The 13,262-nt window shown below is 35.3% G+C and overlaps 1 protein-coding gene across 1 annotated transcript in view; it reads left to right on the forward strand.

Moving 5' to 3' along the window:
* Positions 1-13,262, forward strand: part of PPP2R5A (protein phosphatase 2 regulatory subunit B'alpha) — a 65,149-nt gene that overhangs the window by 38,425 nt on the left and 13,462 nt on the right. Inside the window, exon 4 of the mRNA XM_032318520.1 lies at positions 12,528-12,620. Within this exon, the coding sequence (XP_032174411.1) occupies positions 12,528-12,620 (93 nt within the window). The remainder of the gene's footprint in view (positions 1-12,527; positions 12,621-13,262) is intronic.

Here is a 13,262-nt window from a genome sequence, read left to right on the forward strand (position 1 = left end):
TATGTTTTATGCCTTTTTATTTCTCTATTCTCTGTTACTGCTTTTTGTATTAAACAGGTATTTTCTAAGGTACCATTTTAACCATTTTAATTTTTTTTTTTTTTTAAAGATCCCAGGATCCTGGGATCATTACCTGAGCAAAAGGCAGATGCTTAACCGACTGAGCCACCCAGGCATCCCTACCTTTGGTTTTTCTTAACTTTACTTTTTATTTTTTTAGTAGTTAACCCAGGGATTACAGTTAGCATCTTAAAACAATCTAGTTTGGTTAATACTAACTTAATTTCAATAATATACAAAATTTTGATCCTATATACCTCCATTGCCTCCCCCACTTCCTTTGTAGTATTATTTGTGGTTTTATTGTCATACAAATTAGATCTTTTTTAAAGATTTATTTATTTATTTAAGAGAGACACAGTGGAGGGTGGGGGGCAGATGGAAAGGAGAAGCAGACTCCACTGAGTAGGGATCCAGATACAGGGCTCAGTTTCACTACTCCGAGATCATGACCTGAGCTGAAACCAAGAGTCAGATGCTTAACTGACTAAGCCATACAGGTGCCCCACAAAGTAGATCTTTATACGTGCCCACCATGTACCATTTTGTAATTATTGCTTTATGTGGCTGTCTTGTAGAGCAGTAGAATAAATGAGTTATAAATAAAATACATTTATAGTGTCTATTTATGTATAGTTGACCCTTGCACAACACATAACACCAGTTTAAACTGTATGGGTCTACTTAAATGCAGATTTTATTTGATAAATACAGTACAGTGCTCTAAGTGTATTATCTCCCCTTTATGATATCTTAAACAATTTTAACTCCAGTATAGTTAATATACAGTGTTATATTAGTTTCAGCTTGTATCAGGTACATAGTATAGTGATTTACCAATTCTGTACATTCCTCAGTGATCACTGTGATAAGTATACTCTTAGTCCCCTTCATCTGTTTTCACCCATTCCACCGCCCCCCCCGCAACCTGCCCTGTGGTAACTATGGGTTTGTTCTCTATAATTAAGGGTCTGTTTTTTGGTTTGTCTCGTTTCTGCTTTGTTCTATTTTCTTTTTTTAGATTCTACATATGAGTGAAGTTATATGGTATTTGTCTTTCTCTGACTTATTTCACTTAGTACTATACTCTCTAGATTCATTCATATTGTTGCAAATGGCAAGATTTCATTCTTCCTTATGGCTGAGTAATATGCCATTTTGTATGTAGGGGGGTGGATATATAATATTCCTTTGTGTGTATATATACGCACATACCACATCTCTTTTATCCATATTCATTTATCAGTGGACACTTGGGCTACTTCCATAATTTGGCTGTTGTAAATTATGCTGCAGTAAACATAGGGTGCATATATCTTTTTGAATTAGTGTTTTTGTATTCTTTGTGTAAATACCCAGTAGTGTAATTATTGGATTGTAGAGTAGTTCTGTTTTTAATTTTTTGAGGAACCTCCCTACTGTGTTCCACAGTTCCTGCACTAGTTTGCATTCCCCCTTATGATGTATTTTTTTTTTAAGACTTTATTTAGAGAACCCGATGTGGGGCTCCATCCCATGATGTATTTTTTTAATGAATTTTTTTCAGATTTTTATTTATTTGAAAAAGAGAGCACAAGCGGGGGGGTGGGGCAGAGGAAGAGGGAGAAGCAGGGATCCCCCCACCCCCCACATGGGGCTCAGTCCCAGGGTCCTGGGATCATGACCTGAGCTGAAAGCAGACTCTTGAGCAACTGAGTCCCCCACCCCCAGGCGCTCCTGGATAATCTATTGATCTACCTTTACATTCACTTATTCTTTCTTATGCCAGCTTACAGTGTTTTGGGTTGGTTTTGTGGGTCTGCAAGTTCACTGAAGTCCTCACTGTGCCATTCATTAGTGTCTATCTGGAGCACTTCTATTTAGTTGAGACTGAGGGAGGGATAGTCTTTCTGACTTAATGCCATTGTGTGACAGTTCACACTTCAGATGTAATTGGAAAATTGGTAATAAAAACTTATTACAGGGGCACCTGGGTTAAAGTTAAAGTTAAAGCTTTAACTTTAAAGCTTAAACTTAGTTAAACTTTCTGCCTTCAGCTTGGGTCATGATCCCAGGGTCCTGGGATCGAGCCCCTCGTTGGGCTCTCTGCTTGGCGGGGAGCCTGCTTCCTTTCCTCTCTCTCTGCCTGACTCTGCCTACTTGTGATCTCTGTCAAATAAATAAGAAAAATCTTAAAAAAAAAAAAAACATACTACATAGGTAGGACCAATTCTTCCATTAAGCCTCCCCTATTTCTGTCTGGCACTAATTGGGTCATTCAAACTTACCCTCAAATATGTGGCTTTAATGTAATGTTATTTCGGGTTCACCTAGTAGAATCACACTGGCACTACTTTAGTTTATGCTTTAGTAACTAGAACTCTTTAGGCAGAATTCAGGGTAGATCATCTTATACTGCTTAGAAACTGTTACAAAGATTCCATTATAGCCATAAAATATTGTACTCACATGTGTATAGTGTTTCTTTTGCACATGTTTTTATAAATCTAGTCTTTGTGATCATTGATTTTTGTTCTCCAGTTGTCTAGGTAAGATATACTCTGAGAATATCCAAATGACACTTATTTTTAAGCAAGGCTCTGAGGGAGACAGTAAAAGTTCAAAGGACTCTTGCCTTTAATGCTTCAAATAAATTTTATATTTTAAAAATAATGTTAATGACCTGAAATCTGCAGGCAAGCACAGTATGTTTTTCTAGAGAATTTAATGAAGGTTACACATAACCAATGGTACTCATTTATAAGACTGCTGATCATGATTAGCAAATTATATTATAGCAATACCAATAACTATTGAACACTTACATGTTTCAGAGATAGTGACAACTGCTTTATATATATTATCTCATTTAATCCTTTTGGTGACACCATAATACTCACATTTTAGGGTAGGGGGGTTGGTGAAGGGCAGTAAGGAAGGCACTTGATGTAATGAGTATTGGGTGTTATATGCAGATGATGAATCCTAAATTCTACCCCTGAAACTAATAAAACACTGTATGTTAACTAAATTGAATTTAAATAAAAATTTTTAAAAATATTTTTCATATTTTATAGAAAAGCTTATATGAAGCTAAAAGAGATTAAGAATTCTGCCCAAGATTATGTAAGTAATAAAGAGCCAAATTAGGTTTACAACTCAATTATTACTTCAGAGTACTTGCTCTTGATTTTTAAAAGCTTTAGTGCCTCTGTTATAGTCTGGCCCTAAAGTAAATACACACCAATTCTTTTTATTTTTTATTATTTTTTATTTTTTTATTTTTTAAAAGATTTTATTTATTTATTTGAGAGACAGTGAGAGAGAACATGAGCGAGGAGAAGATCAGAGGGAGAAGCAGACTCCCCAAAGAGCTGGGAGCCCGATGCGGGACTCGATCCCGGGACTCCAGGATCATGACCTGAGCCGAAGACAGTCGTCCAACCAACTGAGCCACCCAGGCGCCCCCACACCAATTCTTAATGAGGCTTAGTTCATACCTTTTTAGCTTCATTGTAACACTAGTAAATTAGATCTTCCAAATAATTCAGCTAGCCATACTTTTTCTTTATTAGCCCTCATAAGTGAATTTTTAATGATATGCCTTAGTTAAGTGTGACAGAAATTTACACTGTATACATTGTAATACATAATTGTAATACATTGTATTACAATTTTTCATTGTATATATACAAATTCTAACAAGTATTATTACAAAGAGAATTATTACAAAGCATGGTGAAATAGAAATTATTCTGGTGATAGACCTCTACTTAAATCCAGTTTTTATACTTTTCTACCTGTGTGACCTGGTTAAGCTGCTTAACTTCTCTGCATCTCCCTTTATAATACTGGAATAAAACAGGATTGTATAAGGATTGAATGGGATAATGTATGCACAGAAACTAGCACAGTTTTTTAAACTATACTGTTTGTTTTCTGTTCTGTTTTCTTAAAAGATAAGTACTTCTGGTATGTGGGAAGAAGTGTATTTTTTTGTTTTGAAGTGTGTTTTTATTGTTACCTTTATGCTGATACCTTTATATGATATATGATACCCTTGGTTCTTTCTCTTATTGTTAATTTATTGGTTCCCTAGCATGGACAATACTGAAATTATCAAGTAGTCTCTTCTTCCACTTCCTACTTACCTAATCTCTAATGTAAAGTAATAATCCATTTACTCTCACAGTAAATACTTATATAGCAATTTAAAGCTTCTACTTTCCATACACTCTTCTTCATTCCCTTCCTCAACTTTATATTTGTATTATTATGTAATACTTAACATGGTTAGAACATGTAATTCTTGTATACTACTATTCTGTTACCTTTATGCCCATTGCTTTTGATTAGTTCTAGAGGTAATATATTTAATTTTACCATCAATCCTTATGTCAGAATTCCTCTAATCATTTTTTGGTAATTTGGAGTTCATTATTTTTTTTTTTAAGTCTTTATTTATTTAAGTAATCTCTACACCCAGTGTGGGGGGTCACACTCACAAACCCTGAGAGCAAGAGTAACATGCTCTTCCAGCTTAGCCATCCAGGCACCTCTGGAGCACATTCTTTAGTAGAGGAACTCATGAAAATATTATTCCCTGAGTTTTTGCATGTACAACAGCAGTTTGTGTGTAGCTTTAATTTTTAAAGATCAACCTGATTTGATATAAAATTGTTGATTCATATTTCCTTAGGTACCGTAAATATCTTATTCCGTTGTCTACTGATTTCAGTCTGATTTTCTGTCTCTTATATAAAGACAGGGTTTTTTTTTTTTTTTTTTTGCTTAGATGCCTAAAGAATATTTTTCCTTTAATGGCCCAACTGCTTTACTGGCCATACATTAGTGTCAATTTTTCTAGATAAATTTTCTCAGTTGAATAGTACTCTTTTACTATAAAAACACACTTAAAAAAATTTTTTTTAAAACTTTATTTATTTATTTGATAGGCAGCGGTGTGGGGCTGGATCCCAGAACTCTGGGATCATGACCTGAGATGAAGGCAGAGGCTTTAACCCACTGAGCCACCCAGGTGCCTCTAAAAACTCACTTTTATTTTTATTTCTGAAAAGTTTTCTTCAGTAATAATTTTTAATATTTCTTTTGTTGCACTGCTTTTTTTTTCTTCTTTGGGGGTGGCAGCTATTCATGTGTTGGCTCTTCTTTGGCTCTCTGTGTCTTTTACTCTCTCTAAAAGTCTTTTTTTCTTTTTTAATTTTTTTTTTCCCCTGTTGGACTGTTGTTCATCTTATTTCCATTCCCTTTTTCCTTTTTCGGTTACTCTAGTTGTAAAGCACACTGACAGTGAGTATTAGAGACAGGTGAGAGGAAGGGAGTGGGTATTATATTAGTCAACCAACAATGCCTGCCGCAGGCTAGGATCATTGGAGGGAAGAGTCTGTCTTGGGTAAAATGAGAAAATGATATGTTTTTATGTTTTTAATGACAACAGGATGGATAATGACCAACATAAGCTCTTTTCTTCATAGTTCCTAGGAGGTAGAGAGAAACTCTGCTTTACATGTGGGTGCTAGCTGTTGCTTCCAATTACATTGTTGATTTTTATTTTGCCAGGACTTGTATTTTTAGTGGTCATTGCATTTTATTTATTTATTTATTTATTAAAGATATTTATTTATTCACTTGACAGAGGTCACAAGTAGGCAGAGAAGCAGGCTTTCTGCTGAGCAGAGAGCCCAATGCAGGGCTCGATCCTAGGACCCCGAGATCATGACCTAAGCCGAAGTCAGAGGCTTTAACCCACTGAGCCACCCAGGTGCCCCTCCATTTTATTTTAAAAGACAAAGAAAGAAATTTATATTCTACACTCTTTGGGACGCTTTAAGCAATAGTCTACCTCTTTTATTTATTTATTCTGTCTAGTATATATATGTCTAAATAAAGTGAAAGAGGAATCCTGGGATTAGCAAAAGCTGATAAAATTTTTAAGATTTATCAGCACATTAGAGCTTATAGAACTAGAAAATCTGAACTGGAAAACTTTTTTAATAGCATCATACACCAGTTCATGTAAAATTTGGGACCATAGTTGATACAAAATTAATGATACTATATTTAATAATGCAAAGGTTTTAAAGATGTGAAATTCTCATGAGCTGATTATATCTTTTTTAATCACATGTAGTTGGATAGTCTGAAAAAGTTTCCTCAGTCTTTGAATTTCTGAAATTAGTATCTCCATTAAGATATTTTTATATGCTCATGGAAATTAACAGTGAAAATTTAGCCAAACAAACAATATGCTTTCTATTTTTCACTGGTATGATTTGAACTTTCATTTGAATTCCCTGAAACTAGCAGTTTAACATTTTAGGAGGTAGGTAGTGAGTTGCTTTCAAAATATGATTTTTAAAAAATGGTTTTCTCCCAAGACAGAATACACAGAGAAACACAAATTTTTGTATATCCATGACCCCAGTGAAAAGACTCTGCCCTAGATATATATGTTTATAGTTAATCTTTCTCATAACTAAAATTTGGTGTACAGTTTTAAAATTTGGCAATTAAATGGTCTAGGGGAATCAGAAACTATTGAATCCTGAGTGAGCTGATTTATAGAATCTGTCAGAATATAGTTGCTACATCATTATTTAATCATCTTTTTTTAGGGTGGAATATTAAAGCTGCTCTGATAAATGAGATTATAGACAATTGTAGCACTGAGGAAATTTGCTCAATGAAAGTTTTTCTTTTGTTAATGTACTTTAAATCAGTTCACCCAGAATTTTTTGTTCTATATTAAAAGTTTACATTTTACATTTAGCTTGTCAGATACTTGATTTTAGAAATTGATTTGATGGGATGAAAAACAAACATTACATTAATGAGGGGAATAATAAGCAATTTAAAAACCTTTCAAAATTTTGTTTTCCCAACCCTGTTCATGAATTTCCTAAAAATGTGCTAATTTATAGTTTTTCTTTTTACTTTTTTTCCACTCTGTAATGGAAATACTAATGAGCAATGGAAAAATGGAATAAATGAAATAAAGAAACAAAGAAAAAAGGAACAAAAGAGAAACTGTTCTACTGTTCTAGTAGTAGGTGACTGGTCATCTTTTAATTTACAGAATGTATTAATATATGGTAATTACTAATTAAGAGTTATAAATTATTTTTTATTTCTTTTCTAAGGATTATTGCTTTGTATTTATTGAGGACAAACAAGATTGTAATTCTCTGTATACTGACTTTTAGATAATTAGGGAGGCGTGGCTGCTGTATTAGTCTGGAATACAGGCAGATTATGTAGTATTTAAATTTTCTTTTATTAGTTATTTTCTTTAGTGGCACAGATACTTAGATGTAATTATTTTATGTAGGGTACTGACTAAAACATAGACCTTTCTTTTTTTAGGAATAACCTGTATTTTAGGTACTAGAAACTTCTTTGTGACCTCTACAATTAGAAATTTATACTGGGAACATAAACATTTTACAGTGTACGCCTCTTCACATTCACGTAGCCCTCAGATTGTGTTCAGGCACTTAATATGAAATATCTCATTTAGTTCAGTGTATGTTAAGTCTTACATGAATTCTTTCATATATTAAATCAGTTTTAAAACCTATTTAAATTGGGATGCTTGGGTGGCTCAGTGGATTAATAAGCCTCTGCTTTATGCTCATGCATGATCCCAGAGTCCTGGGATCGAGCCTGCATCAGGCTCCTTGCGCAGCAGGAAGCCTGCTTCTCCCTCTGCCTGCTGCTCCCCGGCTTGTGCTCTTTCTCTTTCTCTCTGACAAAAAAATAAAATCTTTAAAAAATTTTTTAATTAGTTTTCTCTTAATAGAGTTTGTAAAACATTGGGCCACCATATTCCTTGAAGAGAGCCTTTTGTTTATATACAGTTTATTAACGTTTCTTAGAAAACTTTTTGCCTCTCTGGGCCAAACATTTCCAGTTCCTTCAGCTTTTTTGTATAGATCTTATTTTCAGATACTTAAATCATCTATGTTGTTTTTGCTGTACCTTCTTCTAAAATCTTTTATTGGTGAAGATTAGAATTTTATATATTCTAACTACCTAGGAAAGACGTGGTCATTATGGAGTAGAATGGTAAGATTACCCCCCTTTAGTTATCTTTTTACATTTTGTGCTTGCCTTTTATCTTTTAGGGTATTTTTTTGGTTCACAGAAGTAGGAGGACATTGAACATATATGAAATTTGCCAGTTTACTAAAGAAATGAATCCATTGCTGAAAGTATCTGTTGTTCTGTGAAGCACTGTTTCTTAGATTCTTAGAGCAAAGTATTTCTTCATATAGAAGAATATAAAGAAACTTTAGTAATTACACAGAAGCAGTCCTCCACAACTATGATTTTTATTCATTCAGTAAATATTGTATGCAAGGCATTGTTCTAAATATAGGGGGTAAACTAATAAGCAAAATCTTTTATATCCTAGTGGAAAAGAATAAATAATAATACTATGTCAGGGTATGATAAATACAAGAAAAAAAGTAATGCAGGATAGAGTATAGAGAGAGTGACAGTGGGGACACAGGGTGCCATTTTATAGACGCATAGTCTTAATTGTGCCATCTTGAAGATTTTCAGCTCTGTAGATCACTAGTGTTTGCTTCTGTTTGACATTACTCAGCATGTGTTTATTAGATAACCTTTTGTTATCTCTTCAGTGGTGCTAAGTTGGCTGCATAAAAATGATTTGCTGCTAATCTTGACTGGTCACTTAATGTTCACTGTGTTAGGTAAATGATGAAGATGAGAACTATGTAAGAAATAATAATGTGGTATCTGTGATCGGCATATGTTTCAACTGAGTATGTGATTTAGAGGATTCAGCTTGATGATGTGCAAGTCTCCCAAAAGACATGTGATTGCTCTTAATAGTATTAAGCCTTAAGCCGTATATATCTGATGCAGATCTTCAGAGGTAGAGTATATAGGCTAATGCGTGCCATACTTGACTCATGTTTAACCTGGTCCCACCTTACCACAAATCTTAACTTCCACTCAACTAGGCATCTGCATGAAGATTCTGAGCCTCTGATTCCATACCCACCAACCCATACCCTACACCATCTGCTTCTCCAGATATGTCCTGCTTTCTTTAATAAGCCCTTTTTCTTCTTGGCTTATGCACAATCAGATCAAATATAGGGCTCAAGTTGCTGTCCTCCTTAAAACTTTTCTTACTGACTTTATTCCACAATGATAAAACCTTTTTCTAAAGGTCTCCTCCACTCAGTCTGTGCAGAGGGACAGAGGGGGAGAGAATCTCAAGCAGACTCCCTGTTGAGTGCAGAGCCCAACATGGGAATTGATCTCATGATTCTGAGATCGTGACCTGAGCTGATATCAAGAGTGAGATGCCCAGATGCCCCTGTGCCATAAATTTTTGTGTATATACCATTTTATATATTTCTAGTTTTGTCTTCTTTCCCTAACAAGTGAATGAGCTTTTTCAGAGCTGTACAGTGTCCAGTATCTCTTCACACTACGTAGCTATAGGGAAAACTTCTGACACCAAATGTGTTGATTTCCCACACCAAGAAATTTATCACTTCTCTGAACAACTGGGTGTCTTATAGTTTATTCATTTATGACACTAAATGAAATTATGAATTTAAATAAATGAATTTATGTATGACACTATTCATTTATGACACATTTATTCATTTATGACCCAGAATTACCACAAAGGCACAAGTTAAGGGCTCAGTCCCATGAGACCACGCTCTACTTCACATGGTAGTCATGAGTCTTGGTCTCTTGTACTTCTGCCAAGCTGGCTGTAAGTCTGGGGTTCCCACAGCCCACTCCTCCGGTTTGATAATTTGCCATAGCCCACAGAACACAGGGAAACACTTCACTTATTACTACTTGTGAATTTATTATAAAGGATACAACTCAGGAACAGCCAAATGAAAGAGATGCATAGATTAATGTATGAAAAGGGGGCTCCGTGTACCACCCTCCCATCACCTTGGTGTGTTCCCCAACCCAGGAGTTCTCCAAAACCCTTTGTTGAGGATTTTGATGATGGTTCCATTAGGCGAACATGATTCATTAAGTAACTGGTCAGTGGTGACTGAATTCCATTTCCAACCTCTCTCCCCTCCCTGGAGGATGGGGAGTTGGGGCTGAAAGTTTCAACCCTCTCATCATCACATTGTTTCCTGTGATAACCAGACTTTCATCCTCCTGAAGTTAGCACATTAACCTAAACTCCAGCATGTTTGAGAGGGGCTTCTTTTTTTTTCTTTCTTTTTTTTTTTTTTTTAAGATTTTATTTATTTATCAAGAGAGAGGGAGAGAGAGTGAGCACAGGCAGACAGAATGGCAGGCAGAGGCTGAGGGAGAAGCAGGCTCCCTGCTGAGCAAGGAGCCCGATGTGGGACTCGATCCCAGGATGCTGGGATCATGACCTGAGCCAAAGGCAGCTGCTTAACCAACTGAGCCACCCAGGTGTCCCAGAGAGGGGCTTCTTATAAACAACAGAAAAATGTATCCCTTACTCCTACTCAGGAAATTTCAAGGTTTTAGGAGCTCTGTGGCAATAATCACAGATGAAGACCAAGTATATATTTTCTCATATCAAAATCTCACAGTAGGCGAGGATTAGACATGAAAAATGGGCCCTGAGTATGTTGTGCCAGTGAAACTCTGTAGCAGCCTATGAGACTGTACTGACTCTTCAGAGGACTCTGATCATTTTCTGTATCTTTTTGCATGTGTGCAACCCAAAGCAAAATTATTTGTGTAGTTGGTTGATTAGAAGATTATTTATAAATAAAAACTGGTATCAATTTCTGTTTTCATATTACAGTGTCATACCAAACAGCTAAAAGATAATAATTAGACCAGATGAGCATCACTCCTTTGGATAGTTGGTCAAAGATGCACTGGACAGAAACATTTATTCAACTCCCAAAACCGTTGTTAGGCTTAGAATATTTTTGAATTCAGTAGTAAAAATTTGTTATTCTATGGTGAATGATAAGGCCCCAATCTGGTAGTGCTTTTTTTGTGTGTTGTAATGTCTGTAAATTTATTTCTCCTTTCTGTATGTGGCCTGATGATTATCATTTTGTGATCAAAATGTTTATTGTATATTTCTACTTTGGGATGTAGTCTTCCTTTTTTATTTTTAGGGCCTAGATTAATGTGTTGTTTGATAGCTAATAAATTAAGGTACATTTGGGGGCTATACTCCTACATTTTATAGCTATTAGGTTACAATAAAAGAAAAACTTTAGTGTGTTTTTCTTTCTTCTTAAAAGACAGATGCAGCTGTGATGGAGGCAAGTTAACTAAACCTTACTTTTTGTGGTTTTTAAGATTTTATTTATTTGAGAGAAGAGAGAGAGAGACCTCACTAGAGGGCGGGGTCAGGAGGAGGGACAGAGGGAGAAGGAGATGCAGGCTCCCTGTTGAGCAGGGAGCCCAATGCAGGACTCAGTTCCAGGACCCAGAGATCATGACCTGAGCCACCCCTGTGCCCTAAATCTTACTTTTAATTCTTACTTGTGACCACAAATGAACATTTCCTATTACTTTTAAGATGCCTGACACTTTTATATATATGTGTGTGTGTGTGTGTATATGTATATATGTTTACATATATTTAAATGTGTGTGTGTGTGTATATATATATATATATATATTTTATTATTTTTTTTTTTTAAAGAGAAGGGAGTTGGGGGGAGGTTAACAGGCTCTACACCCAGCATAGAGCTCAGTGAGGGGCTCAGTCCCACGACCCTGTGCTCATAAAGTGAGCTAAAACTAAGAGTCAGATGCTTAACTTTAGCCACCCTGGTACCCCAAGATGCTGGTGCTTAAGTAGACATCCTGCTGTGACTTCTAGTATATTCACTGTGATAAACAAACATTCCTTCCTGAACCCTGAACTTAAGTAATTTAGTTCATTACTTCTTAACCAGCTGAGCCACCCAGGCGTCCCTTAGTTCATTACTTCTTAAATGTAAATAAGGTGTGCTGGTTTTAATTCTTTCCAATATAGTTTTATAGAAAGATGTGAAGTTTTTTGCTTTTTATTTTTATTGATACACTTCCCTTACAATTCAGTTTATTCTTATCTGGAGGTTTCTGATCCTGTATTTAAAGAACTCTGGATATTAAATTGAGGTGGGTTGGGAATCCAATGGAAAAAGAACACATTCCCAGTGAGTATGGACTGCAAAATAGTCTTTCCTAGTTAAATATTTTATAGGTGTCATTTTTATTTTCTAGCTCCCATAATTTCAGTTTCAGCAAGTGATATAAAGCAGTAAATCCCCAAATGTACTAGCTTAGGAGGCCAAATTGTGAATATATATTTAGTTTTTAAAAATCTTACCAACTCATCACATTTTCCAATGAGGTTGAAAATCTCCCTCCTAGGGTGGTAGGGGAGGTATATTTGGTATGAAGGGATAAATTAGGGTAAATTTTTATAGTTATCATCTTAGCTTCTATTTGACTTTCTTTCATAGTTGGTGTATGAATTCTTCTTAAGATTTTTGGAGAGCCCTGATTTCCAGCCTAGCATTGCAAAGCGATACATTGATCAGAAATTTGTCCAACAGGTAAGGAATTCTTAATGTCTTAAATTTTCTTATGTTCATCTTAGCAATGATTTATTAACTTGTGATTAAAATAGTCTTTCAGAACTTAAATGGTTTATTTCACTTTAATAGCATTTAATACTCTCGCCAATTAGGGTAAAGGTGAAGTAGCTTTGACAATATCAGAGTATTTTAATCAAGAGTGAGCTTCTAATGAAGTCATTTGAATTATCTTATCCAATACTGAATTCTCAGTTACTTTTAAAGACCAGAAAGCGAGCTTTTCTGCACAGTTTGAAAAAATTTGGTACGACCATTCAATCTAAAGGCAGGAAGCCTTCTTTTAAATTGTTAAGTCTTTGACCTTGAACTTTGACATATGTTTTAAGCATTGTGACTTTGAAATGACAGAGGAAAAGTGGAAATGGAATCATTGTTGGGAGTTTGGGATTAGGCTCCTTTCCTGTTGTTAATTACCAGTGACCTTTCCTTTTTCCTTTCCCCTTCCCACCTTAGGCATTCTAGCTACCCATTTCCTAAGCCACAGATAAATGGGATCTTTAAGAAGAAAAGGAGATAGTGAAACATAGTGTGATACCTTCTTTTTTTTTTTAAGATTTATTTGAGAGAGAGAGCATGCACATAGAAGTAGGGGAAGGAGCA

Source organism: Mustela erminea, chromosome 17 (assembly GCF_009829155.1).
Source record: "Mustela erminea isolate mMusErm1 chromosome 17, mMusErm1.Pri, whole genome shotgun sequence".
In the NCBI taxonomy this organism is placed as follows: domain Eukaryota; kingdom Metazoa; phylum Chordata; class Mammalia; order Carnivora; family Mustelidae; genus Mustela; species Mustela erminea.